This window comes from Salarias fasciatus, chromosome 10, assembly GCF_902148845.1.
Source record: "Salarias fasciatus chromosome 10, fSalaFa1.1, whole genome shotgun sequence".
Taxonomy (NCBI): Eukaryota; Metazoa; Chordata; class Actinopteri; order Blenniiformes; family Blenniidae; genus Salarias; species Salarias fasciatus.
Window position 1 is genome coordinate 15,955,431 of NC_043754.1, and position 23,598 is coordinate 15,979,028.

At 44.6% G+C, this 23,598-nt stretch overlaps 3 protein-coding genes across 3 annotated transcripts; all 3 read right to left on the reverse strand.

The window, feature by feature from the left end:
* Positions 1-11,384: 11,384 nt before the first annotated feature.
* LOC115395208 (olfactory receptor 6C4-like) lies at positions 11,385-12,332 on the reverse strand. The gene has a single exon (XM_030100639.1). It carries the CDS (start codon positions 12,330-12,332, stop codon positions 11,385-11,387), a length of 948 nt encoding a protein of 315 aa, XP_029956499.1.
* A 584-nt stretch (positions 12,333-12,916) lies between these two features.
* LOC115395716 (olfactory receptor 1571-like) lies at positions 12,917-14,636 on the reverse strand. Its single transcript, XM_030101350.1, has 2 exons — positions 13,690-14,636; positions 12,917-13,091 (listed from the first exon to the last, which is right to left on the reverse strand). The coding sequence occupies exons 1-2, from the start codon at positions 14,634-14,636 to the stop codon at positions 12,917-12,919; spliced, it is 1,122 nt and encodes a 373-aa protein (XP_029957210.1).
* Positions 14,637-21,409: 6,773 nt separating this feature from the next.
* On the reverse strand, positions 21,410-22,390 carry LOC115395717 (olfactory receptor 6C4-like). Its single transcript, XM_030101351.1, has one exon. It carries the CDS (start codon positions 22,388-22,390, stop codon positions 21,410-21,412), a length of 981 nt encoding a protein of 326 aa, XP_029957211.1.
* Positions 22,391-23,598: the final 1,208 nt, after the last annotated feature.

The window sequence follows — 23,598 nt, forward strand, 5'->3', positions numbered from 1 at the left end:
CTCCGGGAGGGGTATCTCATGTTTCTGGGGCCGCGGTCACAGGCCTATTTCCCCAGTGGAGCAGAACGGCAGGAGCTGCCCTGGAGCAGGCCGAGACACCAGCTGGACGACGACGCTGCTACAGCTCCGCTCCTCCTGCAGAGCCACGGCCCAGCTCTCTCCCGTTCTCCCCCTCCTGCAGTCAACCAAGAACCAACAGAGGAACCAGAACCTCTTTTTCACCATGTGGACTTCCTCTCCAAGAGCCAAAATTTTGTTGGACGCAACAGACTCCGACCGAGATCGGAGCAACGGCTTTGATCTCCCTCATCGAACTCACCTCATCAGCCACAGGACACACACAGCGGCGGAGAGCCGCTCGTGAAAGTCCCATCGCACAAGGTTTGAGACCTGGGGGGGTTCAGGCTTAGTTAGTGGTGATAATCATGCTTGTGTTTTTTTTGTTTTTTTTTTATTGTGAACCAGGACTGAAGCCCGTTCATGATATATGCACTGTTGTTTTCTTTCTTCATCTCTCTTCCCCTCTTGTGCGCTCCGTGCGCGCGCGCTCGTGAGCACGCTGCTTCTCTCATATCAGACCTGCAGAGCAATACGGCCAACGCCGCCCTGCTCATGAGTTTGAGAGAGCAATAGCGCCTCACGCCCTTTCTCCACCTCTCTTCTTTACTAACTCGAGAGTAGTAAGTTGAACCAGTGCGGTAGACCTCCAGTCGAGAGCACGCACGCGCGCCGCTCGCTTGCCCGCTCCTCCTCTCTCTCCTCTTTTCCCTCCCTCTGGTCGAGAACGCAGATCTCTTCCCCCTCCTCTCCTCATGTCCGCGGGGGAACGGACCAGCAGACCGCCCACCAAGGGGAAGGTGCGGAGGACCCCCCCCCCCCCCTCCCATCTGCGCAGGCGGGGTCCACACAGATGCGCCGCCCGTCTGGCGTTCTCGCACCCTGTCTCTCTCTCCCTCTCTCTACCGTGCATGCGGACACCCACGTGCTGACCCTCAGCGATCCGGACACTCGAACACCCAAGCGTGACCCGAGTCACGCCTACTTCGTGAGTGACTCAGGATCGACTCCTCCTGTTGCTTCAGGTGGCCGCTCTGCCTCCAACCACACACACACACACACACACACACACACTCGCGGCCAGTCACTAGACAGAGCAGACCGAGCCCGATTCACACATCCACTCAAAAACACACCGTACATGGAACCAGAGCCAGCCCCACCGGCCATGTTCCGAACGGTTAACGCCCCTCCTCACGCGCGCACACACACACACACACACACACACACACACACACACACACACACACGCGCGCGCGCACACACAACTTGCACGTTTTGAATGTTCTGTTTTGTTGATTAGATGTGTTAATTAGTGATAGACATTGTTAATAAACGCTCATTAACTAAACTGGAAGATTCATTCTCTTGTTTCGATGGTCTTGTGACTAAGTTCCTGGTTGTAACAGCCTGTGCTCGATCTCACACCTCTGATAATTAGACAGTTGTTTATTCAAAGATTAGCATCCAGCTTAAATTATCTTGCCATCTTTGAGACTGAAAACTGGTAATTGTGGTGGTGCCCCGAAATTATTAATTAAATAAACCATAGGTTGATGTAATACATAATTTACAACTTCTCTCAGCTCATTTTCTGTAATTTACCCATTTAAAGTAATTGGCATTATTGATTAATTAATAACACCTTGTTAATCAATAATTTAATGGTTAAATCACTCTGTGGTCTACTCCATTCCCCAAACAGCTGATTATTTGACATTATTAACAAATAAATAAGAACTTATTCTGATTAATAATAATTGATGTTGGGTTAAATTACTTGGTGCTTCACTTTAAACAGTTTATTATGCCGTAATTGATCGTTATTGGTGATCCACTGTTAATGACCTGCAATTATTAATTGGTAAATCAAAATTTACTCAAATTAATAAGTAACTAAATTACTTAAAGTAATCAATTACTCCTAGTAATCAATACTTAAGTAATTTACTCCCAATTACCAATCATACACCCCAACAACAGGATACATGACTTGTGCCGCGTTTTGCTTGGGCCCCTCAGATTAATACTTCACCAACTATGAGTTCCCAAAATTCCCCCCTTTGGTCCAAACAGTGGGATGCGGTTCACAGTCTTTGGAGTAATGCACGGGATGAATAATCCACAGGTCCTGTGAAATAATGTCCATAAACAGTCCAGAGTTCAAACAGTTCAGCATTGAGACGTGAGTGCCTAAGCGTCAGGCAGAGCGGAGCCTGGGCAGGGCTCTACAATTCTTGTTTTACCTACCTACGTACAACATACTCGTTTCATTTCCGACAGTTGGAGTGTGCAGAATGGAGAAGTAAAGACGTAGACAAAAGAAAAGAACAAGAAAGGAAATTGGTTGTTACCAGAATCGGGATACAGTCTGATCTTTAAATTTGGATGTTATGCACGGTGCTGTGACCATGGCCGTGATGGTGAGTGACTGTTGGTGGTGTGTTTGGAAGTGTATGTGTGTCACCCTCCCAAACTCAGCATTCAGTACAGACTTAGGCTGAATCCCATTTCACCCCTTAGCCCTTCCCCTTGGCCCTTCCCCTTGTTTTGCACATTCACGTGTAGGGGTAGGAATGTCCCAATTGTCATGACGTAGGGGTAGGGCCAAGAAGGAGGGCCAGTCACCCCTCCAAAAGGAGATTCTCGAGAGGCACACTCCAAACGGAGGGCTGAGATCGAGTGGCGGCCGATGGCGAGGGGGTCCCAATTCGGAGGGGTTTACTTTCTCCCCTACCCCTTAGCACTCCGTTTCATAGGGGTAGGGCTAAGGGGTAGGGCCAGGGGGGAGGGCTAGAAAGAGAAATGGGATTGGGCCTTAGACATTACATTTTCTGCTTTATGCTAATTAGGTTTAGTGTAAACCCAACTCTTGGCTCTGTTGGCTAACAGAGAACGGAATGGCACTGCCAAGACTATCTGTCAGAGGCACCTGTGAACAAGGTCCTGGGTTCAAATACCGGCCGGGGCTCAAGCCTTTCTGTGTGGAGTTTGCATGTTCTCCCCGTGTGTGCGTGGGTTCTCTCCGGGTAATCCGGCTTCCTCCCACGGCCCAAAAACATGCATGTCAGGTTAATTGGTCACCCTAAATTGCCCCTAGGTATGAATGTGTGAGTGAATGGTTCTATGTCTGTATATATGTCAGCCCTGTGACAGACTGGCGACCTGTCCAGGGTCTACCCCGCCTTTGCCCACAGCAGCTGGGATCAGCTCCAGCCACCCGCAACCCCGAAAGGGAGAAGTGGTAGAAAATGAATGAATTAATGAATATACAATGCAATATGCAATATGCAATATACGATGCAATATATATACAGTACAATACATAATATGTACAATATTATGTTTTAGCGGAGTGAATGGGTACAGCAGAATGAATGGATGATAAAGTGTCGCTGAATTTTTTAAGGGGGGGGTGCAAGAAATTATAATGTACAGGATTTTTGCACATATTCTACACAGTAGAATTGTACAGTCTGACAGCAGTGGGGATAAAAGACCTGCAGTAGCGCTCCTTCCTGCTCTGAGGGCGTCTCAGTCGGCCACTGAAGGAGCTGCTAAGCTCCTCTTCTCAGTAACTGCGTGCAACGATGAGAAAAGTAATTAATTCGATTATTCATTACTGAAAAAAATAATGCCGTTACTAACGCCATTATCCTCTAGCGCCGTTATTACCAACACTGCTGAACGGCTACTCAAGCCTCATCACTAGTTACTAGGTCAGGTGACTGACGTGGGCAGGATTTGTGCATGCAGAATGCTAGCTGAGTATGCAGTCTACTGAACCCTACTAGTGACCTCATTACTGTACTTGGGTTTGAGGTTCTCACTAGGGTGACCACCTGTCCCGTTTAAGGCTATTTAGTCCCGCTATTTCAGTGTTTGTCCTGCGTCACGCATATCAGGACAATGTCCCGCTTTTCCATGAAAGGTGCTGTAGGCAGGATTTTGCTAGTCAGTGCAAATTTTTCTGTGTTTTCTTTGGATTAAATGTTAGAGTATCCATTGATAATCCTTTAGGAGTGTAGCATAATTGCACTATTGCGATGGCGCAGCATTTCCATCTGTCACTGTTCTGAGCTGAAAAGGAATCTCGACCGCTCCAGGTATCTTTGACCAATCAGAAGAGCCCATGAGGCTCTAACCGTGATTGGTCGAGGGGCGTTCGTCGCACGTTCTTGTGGGAGGGGCTTAACTTGCGTGAGGGCGTGATGTCAGAGAAAACAGGACAGGATTGGCTGTGCTGGGTTTCAAAACGCCATCTTAGATGGGTCAAATCGCCATCTAATCAAATCACCATCCCTAAGCAAGATGGCGGAGATGCGGAATCCTGCCTACAGCACCTTTAATTGGCAAACAAAAAAAAAAAGAATACAAACAAAATTAACCAGCCCAGAGCAGGTCTATTCCTCTACCTCTATGATCTGTGCGAGTGGAGAGCATTTCATTTCGACCAATGGTTGCAGGAGACAACGATGACGTCTGTCCAATAGGCTGCGTTTTAAGGTACTGCGTCAAATGTATACGCCCCAAATAAACACACGAGGGAGTGAGGGAAGTGGAGCGGTGGGAGTCCGAGTGATGAAAGTAGAGCGGCGAAAGAAGATGTAAATGAAATGACGAGTGAACCACAGCCAAAAAAGAGAAAGTGTTCTTTCAAAAAGGAATAGATGTCTTCACACAGCTGGGTAAGACCAACTGACGAGCCCGACAAAGCCCTGTTCAGCTACCTGTGCAGCAGCAGCTTCTCCTGGTGGAGAAAATGATGTCAAACCATATGCTGGATGTGATTCTCATCCAAAAAAGGTCCGACAGCAAGAGACATCTAAATCAATGCAGTCGTTTTTATTGAGCCTATTTTTATTGAGCAGTGAAAGAGAGGACTTACTGGAGGATGTAAGGTCAAGCAAAAAGTATAAATTCAAGAAGAACTAAGGCGAGAGTCATATATTTGTTTATTTGAATGGTCAAATAAGCATGTTTTATTGTGTATGTATCTAATGATGCTAATATTTGTTGGCTGTTTTTCCTTCTGTTTCAGAAATGTGCCCTCAAGCCTCTACACAGTGCTGCAAGAAGCTGACCTATTGAGAGAAAAGACACAGACTATTTCTTCTACCTTGTACATTACAGTTAAACATGGCTATGCAAAACCATGAGATTTTATGTTGATATATATATGTATATTTTTTTTTCACTGGTATTTTATTGAAGCCAATATTTTCACACAGTGAGTTGGTTGAATTCTGTCAGTATGGGGTATGTTGGAAGCGCATATAGGCCTGTTGGTTATTGTCCTGTATACTTGAAAGGCTGTATGTTCGGCCTTTTCAGTGCTTTTAGATGGATTATTAATGTTAATGTGTCAATGTGTACCACTTAAGTAAGTAAAACACATTTGTTAATTCTGTGTGATGTTTCCTGAAAATATATAGGCAACATATTAAATATTTTGTTTTACTGGTCTTGTGGTCTAAACTGTGAAGTGTATTGTCAGGGTTTACAGATGGTTGCGTCCATCCCACCTTGTCCCTCCAAAACATGCCAGGTGTCCCACTTTTTGTCTTTCTGGAGGTGGTCACCCTTCTCTCCCCTCGCCAGGCGGGGAGCCATCCTCTGGTACCCAAGGAGTGAATGGTTTGAAGAGTTTGATCTGGTTTGTGTGGACGTATTTGTATCCTGGGCCTGTCTGGGCTTCAGGATTCTGATCCCGTCTGCCACTGGTGACAGTTTCCCCACAGTCCCAGTCTTTACCATTGCTCCCAACATGCTTTCTGAACATACTGGTAATGGTTTCGTCCCAGCTATGCACATTGATTCCCACTGACACAAATAAAAATACAGAAACCCAGCACACATGTCAGAAAAAAAAAATTAATTGCTCATAACCCTAAAGTGGCATCTAAATACACCTACGTTGCAGGCCTGTATAGATGCTTGTGTACGTTGTGACCACAAACCCCTGGTCACTTCACTCAATGAGCAAAAAATAAAAAAAAGTACCTTGTGTTCAGTGATAACTTCACAAGCTCATGTGGTCCAGGACAGGTCAACCAAACAGCGCCAGTGCCAGCTCCAGGTGCCAGCTCCAGGTGACAACTACTGGCGATGCAGGGTGTATTCCCACCCCGTTGTATTTTCCCACATGGCCAGAGGTACTCTCGGTGGCGTGGGCACTCAGTGCTATCTGGGGTCTGCTTCTCATCCTCCAGTCCGGTAACGAGCTACTGTAAGATCTGTGGTTTCATGTGGTCGGCAAACCGCAACTTACAGTCCTTATGTTTTCCCTCAGATTAATCTACCAGTTTCACGAGCAATAGAAAACAGCATCATCTAGCTTCAGGTTGAAACTATTCTGTGCTCTCTCACTCACCAATACACATGGTGTACCCACAATGGATTCTCTTTCCGAAAAACTCTGGCATATGTTGACCCTCTGACAATGTGTTCAGAAGGCAGCAGGTGGTTGTCTCAACATGCTGTGGTGGAGAAGACACGCACATTGAGCTGATTCATTCCACATAGGAAGGTTTATTCTTGACAGGAATCAGGTGTCAAATCAATCAAGCCATCATCTTCAGTCCCATTTCTTTTATATTGATCATGACATGTTTTTTTAACCATCTGAATTTGTCACATCCCATCAACTCAACATGTTTCAAGAAGAATTATTTTAACAATATAACAAAGATCATGAACTTTTCTCTTACTATTATGTACACAAAGCAATTCACTTAAACCAACTACTATTAACTTTGCCTATTTATTTCCTATATACATATTGATTATCACATATAACACAATTTACACAAGGCTGACCAGAGTATGTATTTCTCCCTAATGGTGCCTTTAATATAGTATTTCTCCAGGGCATGAAATTCGTCAAAAATTTTAACAGGCCCTCCTAATTTTTTCAGCAGGTCCTCAGAACATTTTAACAGGTCCTCACAAGTTTTAACAGGTCCTCAATTTTCAATTTTGTAAAATGCTGATCAAAAACAGGATCCAACAATAATTTTTTAAATTAAACTGTTGTATTTTGTTGTGCTTGTTTAGTTCTGTTTATATGTATTTACTGCACTGTGTCTGGGATGGTATATCTTCTTATGCTATATGGCCCTCCCTAAGTTGCAAATTTATAAAATGATTTTTATTTATTTTGTGGCAGGTATGCATGTTGCTAATTGCTGATTGAAGCATCCCAGCTTGGACAAGTTCCTTTGGTCATGGTGGCACATTAACCCTAGAATCCATACCAGCGCAAATCACATTTCATATAATGTAGTTGCACCCAATTGAAAATGAATATTTTAGCTAAGATCCTGCTGATGACTGTGAATGTTAGTGTAGATTCTGATTCTATTCAGTTCTTAATCTGAATGCTGTTAGTGTTCCCTATTAATTTGGTAGTGCTGAATGAATATTAATTACAATATGTTGTTATGGTGATGTACACTATGTGACTATTCTTTCTAGTTATTCTATTTACTTGTCATCCAAGTCATGCATGAAATTTGTGAATAAAAACTGTTGAAGTTCAATTCAAATGTAACATAATAAATGTTTTTGAACAAAACCCACACAATCCACCCAGAAACGATTCCAGTCCACCCTATATCAGTCAGCTCCCACCCATTCCCGCCCCAAAATGCTTCCAGTCCACCGTATGGCACTGTACTTCCACCCATTCCACCCCAAAACAATTCCATTCCACCCTACGTCAGTCCCCACCCACGTTTTCTTTCAGTACAATAGAAATTTACCTTGTGACAAGCCAAAGTTGGACGCATGCAGCGCCATCCCACCAAACTGGAAATCACGGGGAGTGAACAGGGCATGATGGGATATTGATGACGTCAGCCAAAATGGCACCGCCCATCAATAATGCTTGATTGCCGGTTCACCTCGAGTGATTTCATGTCTTTCTTCAAAATTTCTTCATGTCATGATAAAAAAAGCAAACAGGCGGTGAGGACCTACTTATATGACACCTAAACCGGCGGAGATTCAATCTCAATCAGTCCCCGCTGCCATTTTATAGGGAATTTTGCGCGCTGTTTCTTTCATATTTACTCTCACCTCCAACATAGTATTTCGTTAACACTTTACTTGAAGCGCCCGGTATAACACATTATAAGTAGTTATAAACACTCATAAATGATCATAATGCTTTATAACCCACTATACAGCATAGGGTTAGAGTTAGGATTAGGGTCAGGTCCTGATGTTATAAAGCATTGTGATCATTTATGAGTATTTATAACTATAGTTATACAGTGTTATAATGTACTTATGTGTTATGCAGGGGTGCCTCAAGTAAAGTGTTGCCAAAATAACTTCAAACAAAATAAAATAGGGGTGTCTGTTTTTTCTATCGTTTATCTTTTTGACCCTCTATACATACATCCTTTAAACCAGCAGTCGGCAACTGGCGACCCACAGGCCACTTTTGGCCCGTGAACAATATCTGGCCAGCCACATGATTTTGAAAATCTGAGGCACCTGCTTCGCGCAGGCAGCCACACCGCCCATTAACTTGTCAGTATCCATCTCCTCCTGAACCACCTTCATTTTCTGTGAAAAACCTTGAAAACCTCTCCCTTAGTGAACAACCTGTGTCATGCAGCTGCTGCTGCTTTCAGGGACACTTCGTAAAAACAGCATACTGCCAGACGCCATCAGCGTTTCAGTCAGATATTAGCTTAGCTGTTAGCCACTGATGAGCCAGCTCATTTTGAACAGTTCCTTCATACTCCAGTCTGCGGGACGCAACCTGAACTCCTGAGATGGTGGAAAGAAGATTTAAACGCTGAGCGTCTCGGACAGAATGGGAAAGGTTGTTATTGACGGACAGTTCATTTCTGAGAGAAAGTATCTACGCGACGTAGCGGCGGGAAACGAGGGAAACATTGTTGCGGTAGGTTTAATTTATCTCTTTTTATGACAGTGAGAGCAAGGGAGCCACCAGGGGGTTTGGGCCCCATGAAAAGAAAAGAAAAGATAGTGCCATATTCATATTGTCAGTATTATAATTTTATCAGGGGCCTTTCTGGGCCCCTATTAATAATGGGCCCCCAAGAATCCTTCCCCTTTTCCCCCGCTTTTCAGCGCCCCTGAGTGAGAGTGATCGGGGCATCAGAGCCAGAATCCCTGCTTTCACCTCAGAGTTTGGTGACTGAGACGGGGGATGAATTAGTGCAGGTGACTATGCATGCAGCCTTGGAACAGTTGCAGCTTGAGGCTCCACAGCTGGCCTGGTCTTCTCCCGTCAGTGCTTTCTTCAGGTGCAGGTAGTCCCTCTCCACATTTGCAGTCCCTCCCTCAGAGGACTTCCTGAGGGAGCTGCATTTCTGCTGGAGGGATAGCGCCGCTCATCTGATGCTCGCTTTGTCTGCCTCCCTGCAGAGCCCACCAGGTTTCACAAGGTGAATGTTGTCACTACTTATCCACTGGCTGTGGTACCAGAGCCTGCAGAGGCTTGTCAGTGAGGTGGGTTCCTGGGATTCCTAGTGGCTAAGTTGGGATATGTCATGCCTTGCTTTCAGCACCACCCTGTGGTGATCAGGAGGGATGAAAAAGAATGAAAGTTATAAATGTAACTACGGTTCTACGAATCCTGGATGACCGCCAGAGCATTCGCTCACTAAGAATCCTTGTGATCACGTTAAAACATTCTGTAGAAACCAAGTCTGGGTTGACACTGGAATTTATAACCTTCTAGGGTCACCCAGGGGTCACAAATGATGTTGTTGGGATACATACTCAAACTGCGTGAAGGGAACATTCTGTGCTTTGAGCACCACTCTCTGGTGGTCAAGAGAGAATAAATAGAGCCATAGTTACATTAGGAACTTTTGTTTGTCTGACAATTACAAAATCTTATCCAGACACACAACAGGAAAAAAAAAAAGCAAATCACATTCAAAGTCTCGAAGAATAAGTGATATTTTAACTGCATTCTCCTTTCAAGAAGTTCAGTTCGGAACAGTTTTTGTTGCAGGGGGTCACAATAGCACATGGTTGCCTGCTCTCTCACACAGCCTGAGCAATGCACCACTCCCCCATGTTGACCTTCTCTGATGATGGGCCCGTGTCAAAATCCCATGTTGCTTGTTCGGGCTATGATTTCCTGGGACACAAATTACCAGGTGCTCACTGTTAACATGAACCCCAGGCATGGCTTTAGATGTTGGTCCCAGTTACCCTTTTGCATGATTTGATGTATTTCTTTTCATGGGCTATATTTTCAATGTCCTTGTCCTGGCCTTCAGAGGTGAATATAGGTGTTATTCAAGATGACTTTAGCTTCAAAAAAGATGCAGAAAACAAAATGGCGGTGTGCAATGAAATTTTGGAAAAGCAAAATAACTAAATTTATTTTCGTTTCCATGTCATTGTGAATTGTTTTCAGGAAGACCTGATACCGTTATGTTTGACTGTGAGCCAATGGAAATGTTGCTCAGTAACAATAACCAATATGGAGCTTGTGTTCTAACTCAGAGATCAGTGCAAACACATATAATAAAAGGATGAATAAAATACTAATTGCAAACAAATATTTATTTTGTATGATTATATTATCAGAATGTTTTACAACCCATACAATACGTAGGTGAGAGGTGCAAGTTTTCAGTGCTCTGAGGCATTCCTGTCCTTGTGCAATCCTGACCCATAAGAATAAGAGGAATGCAGATGACTGCCTTACAAGCTTATTTTAACAACAGCCAAGTCATTGACTGATATTCTGAACAATCTAAATAATCAACAAATAAGTGTGTGTTAACTGTGTTTTTTATTGCTTTCAAACAAGTTGAAACAACTTGAAATCCACTTCACACAAAACTTTAGTGAGACAAAAAATATGACCTAATAATAACGTTTTTCCTGATAATAACACTCTTAAAGCCTCGCAGTGAAATTTAATGTGGTGTTTTTTGAGGGAAGACTATTGAAAACTGTGTGAATTAGTTTTATATAATGGAGTTAATCATCCTGCACTTTAATTTGCTTATGTTTCAGCACTCACATTCCAAACTGTTTTATTGTCCTTCACCTCCCTGTGGCCCAAAAGGTTTCAACAGCTCTCCACAACATTTGATGTATTGCAGCATATTCTGCTCCACTCTCAGGAAATGTTCAGTCAGTTATTTTATTTGATGCAATATGTAGACTCACAGTTTAAATTCAACACATATTCAATTAAAGCATAAACAGTGTTATCAAAGAAACAAAAGACTTATACATTATTGTATGTATGTTTTTTTCTATTAACAGAATTTTTTTCATTTTTGAAAGCTTCAGTTTTTGCTCATTATTCACATCTTGGATCATGCTTTAATTTTCAATAACTTTTTTAGTGACTCCTTCATTTCATGCGTCTGAAACACATAAATAATTGGATTCAACATGGGTGTGAGGATATTAGTTAAAGACAGGCTTATAATCCTCGTATTTGCATCCATTGTTAACCCAAAGCAAAACACGAATATAACAGGGATGTAATAGATTGCTATCAATGAAATGTGACCCATGCATGTTTTAAAGGCTTTCACTCGTCCCTGAACTGTGGTAATCTTTGACAAAGCACGAATAATACAGCAATAACTAACCAAGATAAATATCAATGGAATCCAAAGAATAAGAATCGGGGCTAATACTGCGATGCCACGACTTGGAGTGACATCGTTACAACCAAGTCGGTATACAGGACCGTGGTCACAGTAGAAACTCTTGATAACCACTGACGAACAGAAAGAAAGTCTCGTGAGAAGACCAACAAGAACGAGAATGGCTGTAACAGAAAAGAGCCAGAAAAAAGCGATCACAGACAGCATGAATCTGTGCGTCACCTTCACCTGATAGTGCAGTGGATAGAGGATGGCCATCAGTCTGTCAATAGAGAGCGCAACCAGATTAAGAGACTGCATTGAAATTAAAGTGAAGCAGAAAAACATGTAGGTCAAACAGTTATTGTAGGAAATATAGTTATGGTTGAACAGAAAAGTATCAATAACTTTTGGTACCAAAGCAGAGCTACTTAACAAGTCTGTCAATGCCAGATTAAAAACCGCAACATGTTTGGGACTTCTTAACGTGTGATCCATCATGATAACAGTCATTACAGTTACGTTTCCAATGAATGAAAGACTGTAAGCAAAAAAGAGAAAAACAAAGTAATACTTAATGTTTGGTATGCCAACAAATCCACTTATTATGAAATATGCAGGGCGCACAAACGTGATGTTATCCTTTAGAGCAGCATTAAAAAAATCCATGTCAGATTTTTTTGCTATTCTTTCTCTCCCATCTGTTCTGTCGGGTGTTTTTAGTAAGAGAGAAGCAGTTTGACTCTTAAGTCTACACTTATGAGGGCTGTCTTTTCCCCTGTGTCAGCTTCACACCAGCCTGACGTAATGCCACTGTGGTGGTTGCTGTACGTCAAACTGTGAGCTACTTCAGTGACTTTAAGCTGTTTGCAAGATCCAAAAGGGGAAATGTGCACCGGTAAGGGGGTTGCAAATTGATGACCGAGGCCCATTTTGATAATATCCGTCATGAGTCTGTGCATAAGTTCACCACACCTCAATTTTCAAAGACAATATTTGACACATTGATCGAAAAACGTGCTTGTTTTTTGTTGTGAATCTTTGGGTGACTGGTTGCCTCAGGTGTGAAAAACAGATGGGAAGATGGACTGATCCATGATGGGAGTATATGGCACACAAAGCATGACTGCTAATGTGAAATGACATCAAATTAAGACCAAACAATAATATAAAGTATAATAAAATTGAGTCCGCTTTGTTTCTCCCTCTCAATGCCCCTGTCACCCACACTCAGCCACACAGCTCTCTGTTGATTATCCCACAGTGTCAGGTTTACTTGCTGCAGGCACAAAAGCTGAGCTGATGGCCTGAACTACTGTGCATTCCTCAGTGGCAGGTGTGAGGAAAGCATAATGGATATAATGGATATGACTATTATTGGAAGAGATGACTGAATTCCTCCTGAAAGGCGTCAGGTTCAGCCGTGCTACTTCATCAGTCATGTTTTATTTTCTGCTCCTTTTCACTTCCTAAAGCAGCAATCAACCAGTCTGGGTAATAGAAACACATCAGCAGAGCATCTCACTGTCACTTCATGCAACACCACAGTGAATTTCTGAACATGCCTTTCAAAATCTTTCGTGAAATTTTAAAAGACAGCTTCTAATTTTTTACATGCGAAAAGTCAAACATTTTAAAAAAAAGGGTTTTTTTTTTGTAGTTTTGGGAATTGCTTGTTTACATGCAGGGAACAGTGCAGTTCTTAAATATGTCCAGTAGATGGAGACAGAAAAGTGTGAATACCAGAATTAATAAATTGATCAAAATAATTTTCTTCTGAACAAACACTTTCATTATAGAAAAACTTTTCTATTTTGATTGGTGAATCTAAACTGGTCCGAGGTGTGAATGTAAGAGTGTGTGGTTGTTGGTCTGTGTGCAGAATTGTTCTTAAACCTGCACAGGTTAAACAGGTATACAAGATGTATTGCTGAATGGATAATCAATTATTAACACTTACATTAGTCATTACAGCAAAGATAAGAGAACAGTTTATCATATCGTGACAGCATGAGGTCGTCTGTTTCTTTTGAAAAGCGTCTTGATAGCTGTCAACACTTCCTCTGTCTTAAGAGCATATATGAGAGGATCAAGCAAAGGAGGTATGGTGTGTGTCAGAGTGGAGTTTATGATCCTGGCATTAGGATGAATGGTAGAGGTCAGTGCAGCCATGTTTGTGCCGAAAAGAGGCAGAAAAAATATCGCCACAAGGATCAGGTGAGAGGTGCAAGTTTTCAGTGCTCTGAAGCGTTCCTGTCCTGATGCGATCCTGATCAAAGCAACTGAGATGCAAACATAAGTGACGCCTATAAGAACAAAAGGAATGCATACAACTCCAATCAGGGCAATAAATCCCATCATTTTGTTTAAAGATGTATCATTGCAGGCCAGATAAATTATTGGTCCATGATCACAGAAAAAGCTTTTCAACACCAAAGATTCACAGAAGGAAAGACGATCAATCAGCTTTACACCTGTTCCAGATGTGACTGCAACATACAACCAAGAAAACAGCAGCATTGCACCAACTGATTTTTTAGTCACAATAGCATGATACCTTAAAGGGAAACAAATGGCTACAAATCTGTCAAAAGCCATCGTGAGAAGAATGTAAGACTGCATACCTAGAAAGAGTAAAACAAAGAACATGTAACTTAAACAGGCCTCATAGACAATGTATCTGTTACCAAACAAAAAGGTGTCCAGGAGCTTTGGGATGAGCGCTGTGCTGCCACACAGGTCTGTCAAAGCCAGGTTGAACACAATTATGTATTTAGGAGTATGAAGTGTTTTCATTAAGCAAATGACTGCCATAAGGAAGCCATTCCCAAGAACCGTCACAATGTAAACAAAACACAGAAACACATAAAAATAGTTAATATGAGGAATATCAGTAAATCCACTGATGTAGAATGCTGCAGGTCGAACAAATGTGGAATTTAGTATAAGTGTTGTTTTAACATCTGTGCCCATTGTAAATACTTATTTGAATAAATTCAAAAAGGACAATTTGACAGAAAATACAGAGTAAATGATGTAACAGTTGTTCAACGAGCCTGTCTTTGCTTCCACTTACCCAAGACACTATGAAGTGTGCGAGTGAGAGAAGCGTGTGGTCTTTTATGATCTTCTATGACTGTGGGTCAACTGAAATGGAAGAAGCTGATTTGTTGTTTCTGATGTTGCTTAAACATTCTAGGGAAAGACTGTTGTCTGAATTCCACAGAAAACTCTTCAGTCTAATTATCTGACAAGTTTTGTCTGTTTTGTCTGTGAATAGAAGGGACTTTGCTTTCTTACACAGATCCCACTGCCTGTTATTACAAACCTTTGAATCATTTCGATGAAATTAGGTCAAAGTTGATTAATATTTATATTTTTGTGTCTACTCAACTGACCAAAGCACTTTCACTACAGTGTAGATGTTTGTCTGCAAATCACAAAATCCCATCCAGACACACAACAGAAACAAATATTATATTATCAGTCAATTCTAAGGTAAAAGTGACATTTTAACAGCTCTCTCTTTCACGAAGTTCAGTTCGGAGCAGTTATTGTTGCAGGGGCCCACAACACCACATGGTTGTCAGCTTTTTCACACTGTCTGAGCAATGCCCTGCTCCCCCATGTTGGGCTTCACGGATGATGGACCCATGTGGAATTCCCATGTTGTTTGTTCGGGCTATGTCCACCCGGGACACATGCCACATGCTGTTAACATCAAACCCACACACTAAAAAATGTTGTGTCATTTTGTTAACCCATTCGCTGGGTTATGAAATCGGCAACCCAATTTGGGCTATTATGATACATTTGGAGTTATTTCTTGCATCTCTTGTGTTGGGTTCCAGTCCATCAGACCCAAGACAGATTTTTAAACTCAGCACATGGGTTGTTTTGACCACTGTGGTTTAGTGGGGAGCGCAGTCGTCTTACAACCGGGATGTTGTTGGTTCGACTCCTGTCTCCCCCTGTCTGCATGTCGGAACCCCCCAGCTATGGGTAAAATAGCACCATTGCCTTGTGGTCGTCACGGGAGTGACAAAGGCTAAGGGAGAACCCTCTACAGAAAAATCTGGAGTGGAGCCCTGAAGGTAGTTGATCCTCGCATTGTGGCACCTTCCAACAACTCCTGTGGCCAACCCGGTACCAACTGTAAGAGCCTGTCCCTTCTGTTGGACACTATCAGCGAGGCTGAGAAGGGGGATCTGTTGGTTGTATGATTTTAATTTATCTATTAATCAAAATTTTTGGAAGACTAAACCAATGTGTTTAGTTGAATTAACATGTAGTTAATTTGACCCAGAGTTTGGTCACATTCAACCAATATATATGGTAAAATTGACCCAGGGCTGATGCAACAGTTGGGTTAAAAATGAGCCCAATATTCAACCCAATCATATGGTAGAATCAACCCGGACTAAAATTGATTTGACCCAATGATTGGATTAAATCTGTGAACCCATCTGTTGGGTTAAAAAGACCAACCCATTTTGTTGGGTAAAAATAACTACTGTTGGGCTGGTCCAATATTGATTAACTGTTAAAGAATAAACCAATTTGGGTTGTTTTTTACCATTCATTTTTTAGGGTGCAGGTCTGGCTTCAGAGGTCAGTCCCAGTTCTACTTCGTGTAATGCTTAGCCCACCTACGGGCTTCGCTATTGGTACTCTCCCTGGCGCCAGCCAATCACTGAGACAAGTCCGAAACCGACGCGCCAATCCTCTGTGCGCACTGGCACACTGCCACGCCCCTCTCCGAGGGTACATTACCAGAGCCTGCACAACACACTTCCTTCTTCGTTCTCAGCCCTTGAAACTTTCGAAGCCACTTCCTTACATCAAGATCAGAAGATTCAAGATGGAAAAGCCGGCCCGTGACTTGTCGCCATCCGGCGTCGGGCCTCTCACCTGCTGCAGCTGTGGGGCAGCGCTCCTGGAGCAAGACCTCCACAAAAGCTGTTTTACCTGCCTGGGCTGGCAGCATCACCACCAGTGGGCATCCTGCCCTGCCTGCATCGCCTTACCGCTCGAGGAATCCGAGCGGCGAGCTGCATTTATGGGCGCCGTTTCACCGACTTCCGGCCCGGGCGACGCCGGCGCGGACTTCACCGCCGTTCCCGCCTCCTTCACTGACTGGGCCGAGTCGGGTGGGGATCTCCTCAGCTGCCACAGCACTTCAGGCTCTGAGAAATCTGCTCGGCACAATGATTCCCTCTCTACGTTCTCAAAAATCAGCCGCATGAGTGCCCCCCGTGAGCCGGTGGAATACCTCGCGGGGCTCTTCACCTCCGCTGCAGAGCGCACCGGCCTGGCGCTCACACCGCAACCACTGGAGCCAGCGCAGCGCCACTTCACACTTGGGCTAGCAACCCAGTCGCGGGCTCGGTCCCGGACTGCGGTGCTGTGTCCCGCTGTGCCATTGTTCCAGGCCAGCGTGCAGTGTGACTGGTGTGCGCCGCTCACCGCCAAGGGGCAGTGAAGGGCTACCGTGAGTACTATTCCGTGGACGGCTGGTCGCCTGTCTCCGGAGTGCTTATGATAGAGGACTCTGTGAGGCTCTGCCTGCTTCCCACCTCCACTCCGTAGCCTGGCGGAAAACTCATGCTGCCGTCTGAAAGAGCACTTTCAGAAACCTGCAGGTTTCCTGGACCGGGGTTATGCAAATGGAAATCAAGTGTTCACCTTGGCTAACAATATGACTTTCCTCCTAGGCTCCATCGATGAGCTCTGCCATGGTCAGACCTATCGCCGGAGGACATCGAGGAGATCGAGAACACGGCCGAGGTCCTGATGCGCATGTGTCACGCCACTGCCATCAACGGAGGCCGCGTCATGGCCAGCGCCCAGTTTGCCATGAGGCACCTGTGGCTTGGCCTCTCCTCCCTCGCTTGAACGTGACCAGAGGGGGATCTTGGGGCTTCCCCTGTCAACTTCCTCCCTCTTCAGTCTAGACATCCAGGTGATCATCGACCGTTTGGAGGCGGCAGCCCGAGGCTCCAAGCAGCTTGCCCCCCACCTTCACTCACGCCGTGCGCCGAATCTGCAGCGCTGGCAGCCTGCAGAATGACGGCGGTCTGCTCCCTGGGACACCGTGACGCCTGACCAGAACCGCTCAGCTGCCCGCCGGTCTTCGTCTTCAAGGGGTTCCGACCAGCCGAGACGGCCCCGCGCTCCCGAGCCGAGGAGCGCCCCATCCGCTCATCAACCTGCTTCCACAGGTCCGTTACATCTCAAAAGAGCAACAGTCCTCCTTGTCTCTCCGCGCTTGCACGATCAAAGCATCTCGAGCCCGGCAGAGCTCTCTCTCTCCCTCCCACCGCTATGCCATAAAGCGGAGTGGTGAGGTGAGCAGTGCGCTTGCAGTGGCGCCCGGGCTTCCTGACATGCAGCAGCCCTCAGCCGCAGCCGCCTGGCAGAGCTGTGCAGAGCGTGCCTCCGGCATTCACCCCACCGTGCTCACTCCACCAAATCTTTCCGCCGCTGCATTATGCTATGCCGCCAGCACACCGCTTCCTCAAGAGAGGAGCGTGTAGCGCTCAACACTCGGCTCCCGCTTCCTCGCCGGCGTCTCCTCTGCTGCAGTTCCGCCGCGTTGCGGCCGCGGGAGTGAACTGTAGTGGCGAACTGGGCTCGCATGCCCTCTCGCCGCACAGGACGCGCATCAGGGGCACTGCCGGTGACTCTCTGTCAGCCCATAAGTGGCCCGAACTGTGCTCCCCGCCTGCATCTCCCTGCGTGAGCACAATGGAGCCTCAGAGCGCTTGGATCATGCCGGCTCTCGTTCCCGCCGTGATGCATGTGGACCCCGGCATTGTTGGCATTACGCACGCGCAGAGCGCCTCCACTGATGAATCGTCAGCTCGCAAGGGCCCCAGACTGCGTCTCCTGCCTACAGCTCCCTGCCTAAGCACAGCGAAGCTCCAGAGCGCTGTGATTATCCCGGCCCGAGTCCCCGCCACTGCGCACTCGGGCCCCGGCATCATTGGCGAGGCTAGTGGCCCCAGATGTGCCGGGATCACGCCACCTCCGCCGGCTTCAGCTTCAGCAAAGCGCTGGTGCGCGGCCCGAAAGCGGCCGCTCACGCCGTTTCTCTGGACGCCCTGTTCGCAGCCCTTTCGCCGGTGGCCCCCCGTCTCCCTAGGCCGGGAGGACGGGTGGGCCGGCCCCTTCGGCCATGGTCATGGTACAGCCGCTGACGCTCCACTTCCAGACATAGTATGCGAGGCTGGGACTGCAGTGGAACCAAACAGTAGTGCAATTTTGATTCTGGCAGGCCACCCAGGTTTTACCTTTGACCTGTTGGCCACACACACACACCAACACTATTTATTTTTCTTTGCTGGCCTTGTCGGTTGAGACTGCTGTGAGTCTGTTAGGGTTCTCACCTCCAGTGTATGAGCGGGTGGTTCTGGCAGCATGGGCTTTCATTTACCTGCATACTGTCTGCAACATCAGAATGGCTGAGAGATGCCAAGAAATGAATACACACATTTGCTACTTCTAGATGAGACAATCATAATTACTTATTATCAGGGTGTCCAAATGCCATCAACAAGTCTTCAATTGATTCAAAGTACAGCAATAATACTGACAGGAACGAGCATGAGAGCTCACATCACCGCAATATTAGTTTGTCATCTTTATTTTAACTAACAAGATAAAGTCAGGCGCTTTCATTTCTGAAAGAACAGAAAACGGACACAGCAGGTGACTTGGCAACATTCTTCTTTATTTTAGAACGGGGGAAGTGGGAGGCAGAGTTTGTTGCGAGCAGAGATGTTGTCATGCATGCAAAAGTCAGTGTGTTAGTTGTGCAGATGAGAGTCGGAACCAGATCATCACTCGATGACTGCGTGGAATCATAGTTTAAGTAATGCGGGTTGGAAATGTGGAACTCAGAACTCGGAACAGAATGCTTCAATGACTGACACCAAGAACACAGACGGACTGGCAACATCACACAGAACTGAGGTCCGGCGCATAGTGCAATCTCCAGGTGAAGATGATCACACTTGCCTCGTAAACCAGCCCCGCCCACTTCTCATCTGTGTTTGGATTTTGGAGTTGTGCTCAGTCTGGGTAGGAGCCCATAGAAGGGGATTTCAGTCGGTCGTGAACGGCCGAGTCAGTCAGCGTTGCCGCTTTTTGTTTTCAAATTTTTTTGGTGAATTCTTGTGGCTGAACCGGAAGTGACATCATCACTGCGCATAGCGGAGTTGACGGACTTTAACCATCGTCTGAAAGCTGCAATAAGTAAAGTAAAGCCCAAACACCAAGTATAACAACAATCAAGCAAGAGCAAGAGTCTGCGCTTGGTGAGTTTCTCACAGGAAAAGAAGTTTTCGCGAATCTTTGCGTGTAGGGAAGCTAGAGCTCATGAGCTAAAGCTAACCCTTAGAGAAGCGAACACATTTTGATGACTTATTTGTTTTGAAGCGCTGATTGGAAGTGCGCTGTCAGTCAAAGGAGTAACCAACACCCCCTGCAAGAAGTTTCAATGGGCTCCTGTCCAGACTAAGCCCAAGTCCAAATCCAATGTGGATGAGGAGTGGGCCGGTCTGGTTCACAAGGCTATGATCACACAGCATGAGCCCTCAAAATGAGACAGGAAACAGTAAAGACAGAAAATGTTGGCCTGACAAGAGGTCGATGGTGTCAGAATAAGGACAACGCGGTGGGAGAGAGGTGACCCAGTTCTTATTAAACACCTCCCTGAAGTCTGTGTAGCAGTTCAGATCACTGAAGAGACCCAGGAAGTCTTTCAGTCCACTGTTCCACTGCTTATCAATCACTCATCAGGTGTGAAATGACTGTCTACATCAAAATCTAATGAAGTTCACTTGAACTGCAGCTCACAGAGCCTGCAGAGGACAAACACTGGCTGTTATTTTGACAGACTGTATTACAGAGTGCAGATGCGCTGTGTGTTGGTTCTGTCATTCACAATGAAAAGACACTGGAGCGCAACCTCTGCCTCATAGCTTGGACTTAGTTGTGGATTTTACATTAAATTGCATGACTTTTAACTGAAGGATAAAGTGACTGAGAATCATTGGAATCCAAAGTAGAAAAAAAAATAAATTATTGTATCTTCTTAAGCGTGGTCATTCCAAATCTGAAATCCTACGAGATGGTACACAGTCATAGGAAAAGGAAAAATGCCAAATCAGAGAGTCGCAGATGAATGTGTAGTATTACGATGACAGTCCCATATGATTCTGTACTGAGTCAGTACTTCATTTTACATTGTCTGCATGCTGGTTGACATTTCGGATTGAGTAATTACAATCTCGCTCCATCATCCATGATGATGGTGATGTGAGCCATAAGAGGCCCATGGCCTCACAACCTTTGCACATTTATATTTCTTTTTACTTAATAATGGGGATTCATTTTTGAACATTAAAACTTACTTCACTGAGAGAAGAACATCGCTCTGCTGAAATACTGGACTTCAACAAACAGCAAGAGTCTACGTAAAAACTTGATCACACAAAATTGGGCAAATTATATTTACAGGTTGAAACAGGTTACAAATTCAACAAGCTCCTCAGTCATGGCCACTGTTCTTTGTTGTTGTTTTTTTTAATAGAAGCTGTGTTGACTCTCAAAAGCCATACCACACAGTTTGAAAAATCACAAATTACAGCTTCAGTATGTATAATGCACATGTCTGCATCTCAATTTTAATCGAAAAAAACTAAATAAAACTTCACTTATTAACTAGATCACACTGCTTTTTTTTAAGTTTGCTCATTCTTTGTTCTGATTTTGGACTTCTCCCTGACTTTCAGCAACTTTTTCAGTGATTCCTTGATTTCTTGAGTCTGAAAAACATAAATGATTGGGTTCAGTGTGGGAGGGATGACACTACTCAATGACAAGCCAATGATTCTAGCATTTATACTGATTTTAGACCTCAATAAATACACAAATAAGACAGGCAAGTAGAATAATGCCACTAAAGAAATATGGCCGGTGCATGTTTTAAAGGCTTTAACTCTTTGCTGAACTGTAGAAATTTTCGATAAAGCATGAATAATACAACAATAACTAAACAAGATAAATATCAATGGCATCCAAAGAATAAAAGTCGTAGCTAATAGTCCAATGGCAATATTTGGGGTGACATCGTTGCAGCCAAGCTGATAAACAGGACCGTGGTCACAGTAATAACTCTTGATAACCACTGACGAACAGAAAGAAACTCTCGTGATAAGACTGACTCCAGTGAGAGTCTCTGTAACAGAAAAGAGCCAGAAAAAAGCGATCACAGACAGCATGAATCTGTGCGTCACCTTCACCTGATAGTGCAGTGGATAGAGGATGGCCATCAGTCTGTCAATAGAGAGTGCAACCAGATTAAGAGACTGCATTGAAATTAAAACGAAACAGAAAAACATGTAGGTCAAACAGTTATTGTAGGAAATAAAGTGATGGTTGAACAGAAAAGTATCAATAACCTTTGGCACCAAAGCAGAGCTACTTAACAAGTCTGTCAATGCCAGATTAAAAACCGCAATATGTTTAGGACTTCTTAAGGTGTGATCCAACATGAGAACAGTCATTACAGTTACATTTCCAATGAACGAAAGACTGTAAACAAAAAAGAGAAAAACAAAGTAATACTTGATATTTGGTATGCCAACAAATCCACTTATTATGAAATATGCAGGGCGCACAAACGTGATGTTATCCTTTAGAGCAGCGTTGAAAGAATCCATGTCAGGTCTTTTTTCTATTCTTTCTCTCCCTTCTGTTCTGTCAGGTGTTTTTAGTAAGAGAGAAGCAGTGTGACTCTTAAGTCCAAACTTATGAGTGCTGTCTTTTCCCCTGTGTCAGCTTCACACCAGCCTGACGTAATTCCACTGTTGTGATAGCTGTACATCCAGCTGCAAAAGGGGAAATGTGCACCGGTAAAGAGGCTGCAAATTGATGACCGAGGCCCTTTTTGATCGTTTCTGTCATGACCTGGAACATATTATCGGGATTAAAAGATGAAGTACTGAGCAGGTTTAAAACACTTTGTTCACGTTATTGATGACACGTCAGCTTAGACTAATGTTCAGCACAGAGTTCCACAGGGTTCTGTTTTAGGACCTATACTTTTCACATTATCCAAGCTTCTTGCATGAGCACTAGGAATACCAGGATTTTCTGGCCTACCTATGAAAGCCAGAGAGGGGCCAAAATGGTCCCTGCTTTTAAATGCGCAACTCAACGGCCACTCTTTGCCCTTCTTTTCATTTGTAAATACAGCTGATACCAGATTCCAGCTAGTTGGGTCATGCATTCCTCTGAAGGGGAGGGGGAGGCTTGAAAAGAGCCAGGAACTACTTTGAGATCTCCTCCTGAGTTTGTCAGAGAAGATTCCAAACAGATTCCAAACAGATTTCCAAACACAATGAACTTTTTTAACCATCACAAATTATGATGTAACTCCCAGGGTTTGACTGGGACCCGGTTGAGACTGACAGGTTACCCGCAATCTCCCATGTTTGGAGTTTCTTTGTTGCAAACTGCATTGGGTCCTACAATCCAGGCAGGCACATCACTATAGACAAACAGTTGTTCCCAACAAAGTCTCGCAGCTGTTTCTTGCAATACATTGCAACAAAACCAGACAAGGTTGGGATAAAGTTCTGGGTGGCATGTGACCTGAAGACTAAATATGTGTGCAACATGATCCTCTATGTTAGGAAAGACCCCAGCCATGCCAAGGGAGTGAGAGTGGGAGAAGATGTGGTGATAAAGCTGATGGAGCCGATTTGGGACAAAGGCAGAACGGTAACAACAGATAAATTTCTTCACGTCTCTGGCACTCGCCAAACAACTCCTCCCATGGAAGACCACCATCCTTGGCACAATGAATAAGATTCGTCGGGAGCTGCCTGGGTCAGCCAAGCAGACTGAATTCTGTGCATCATAAATC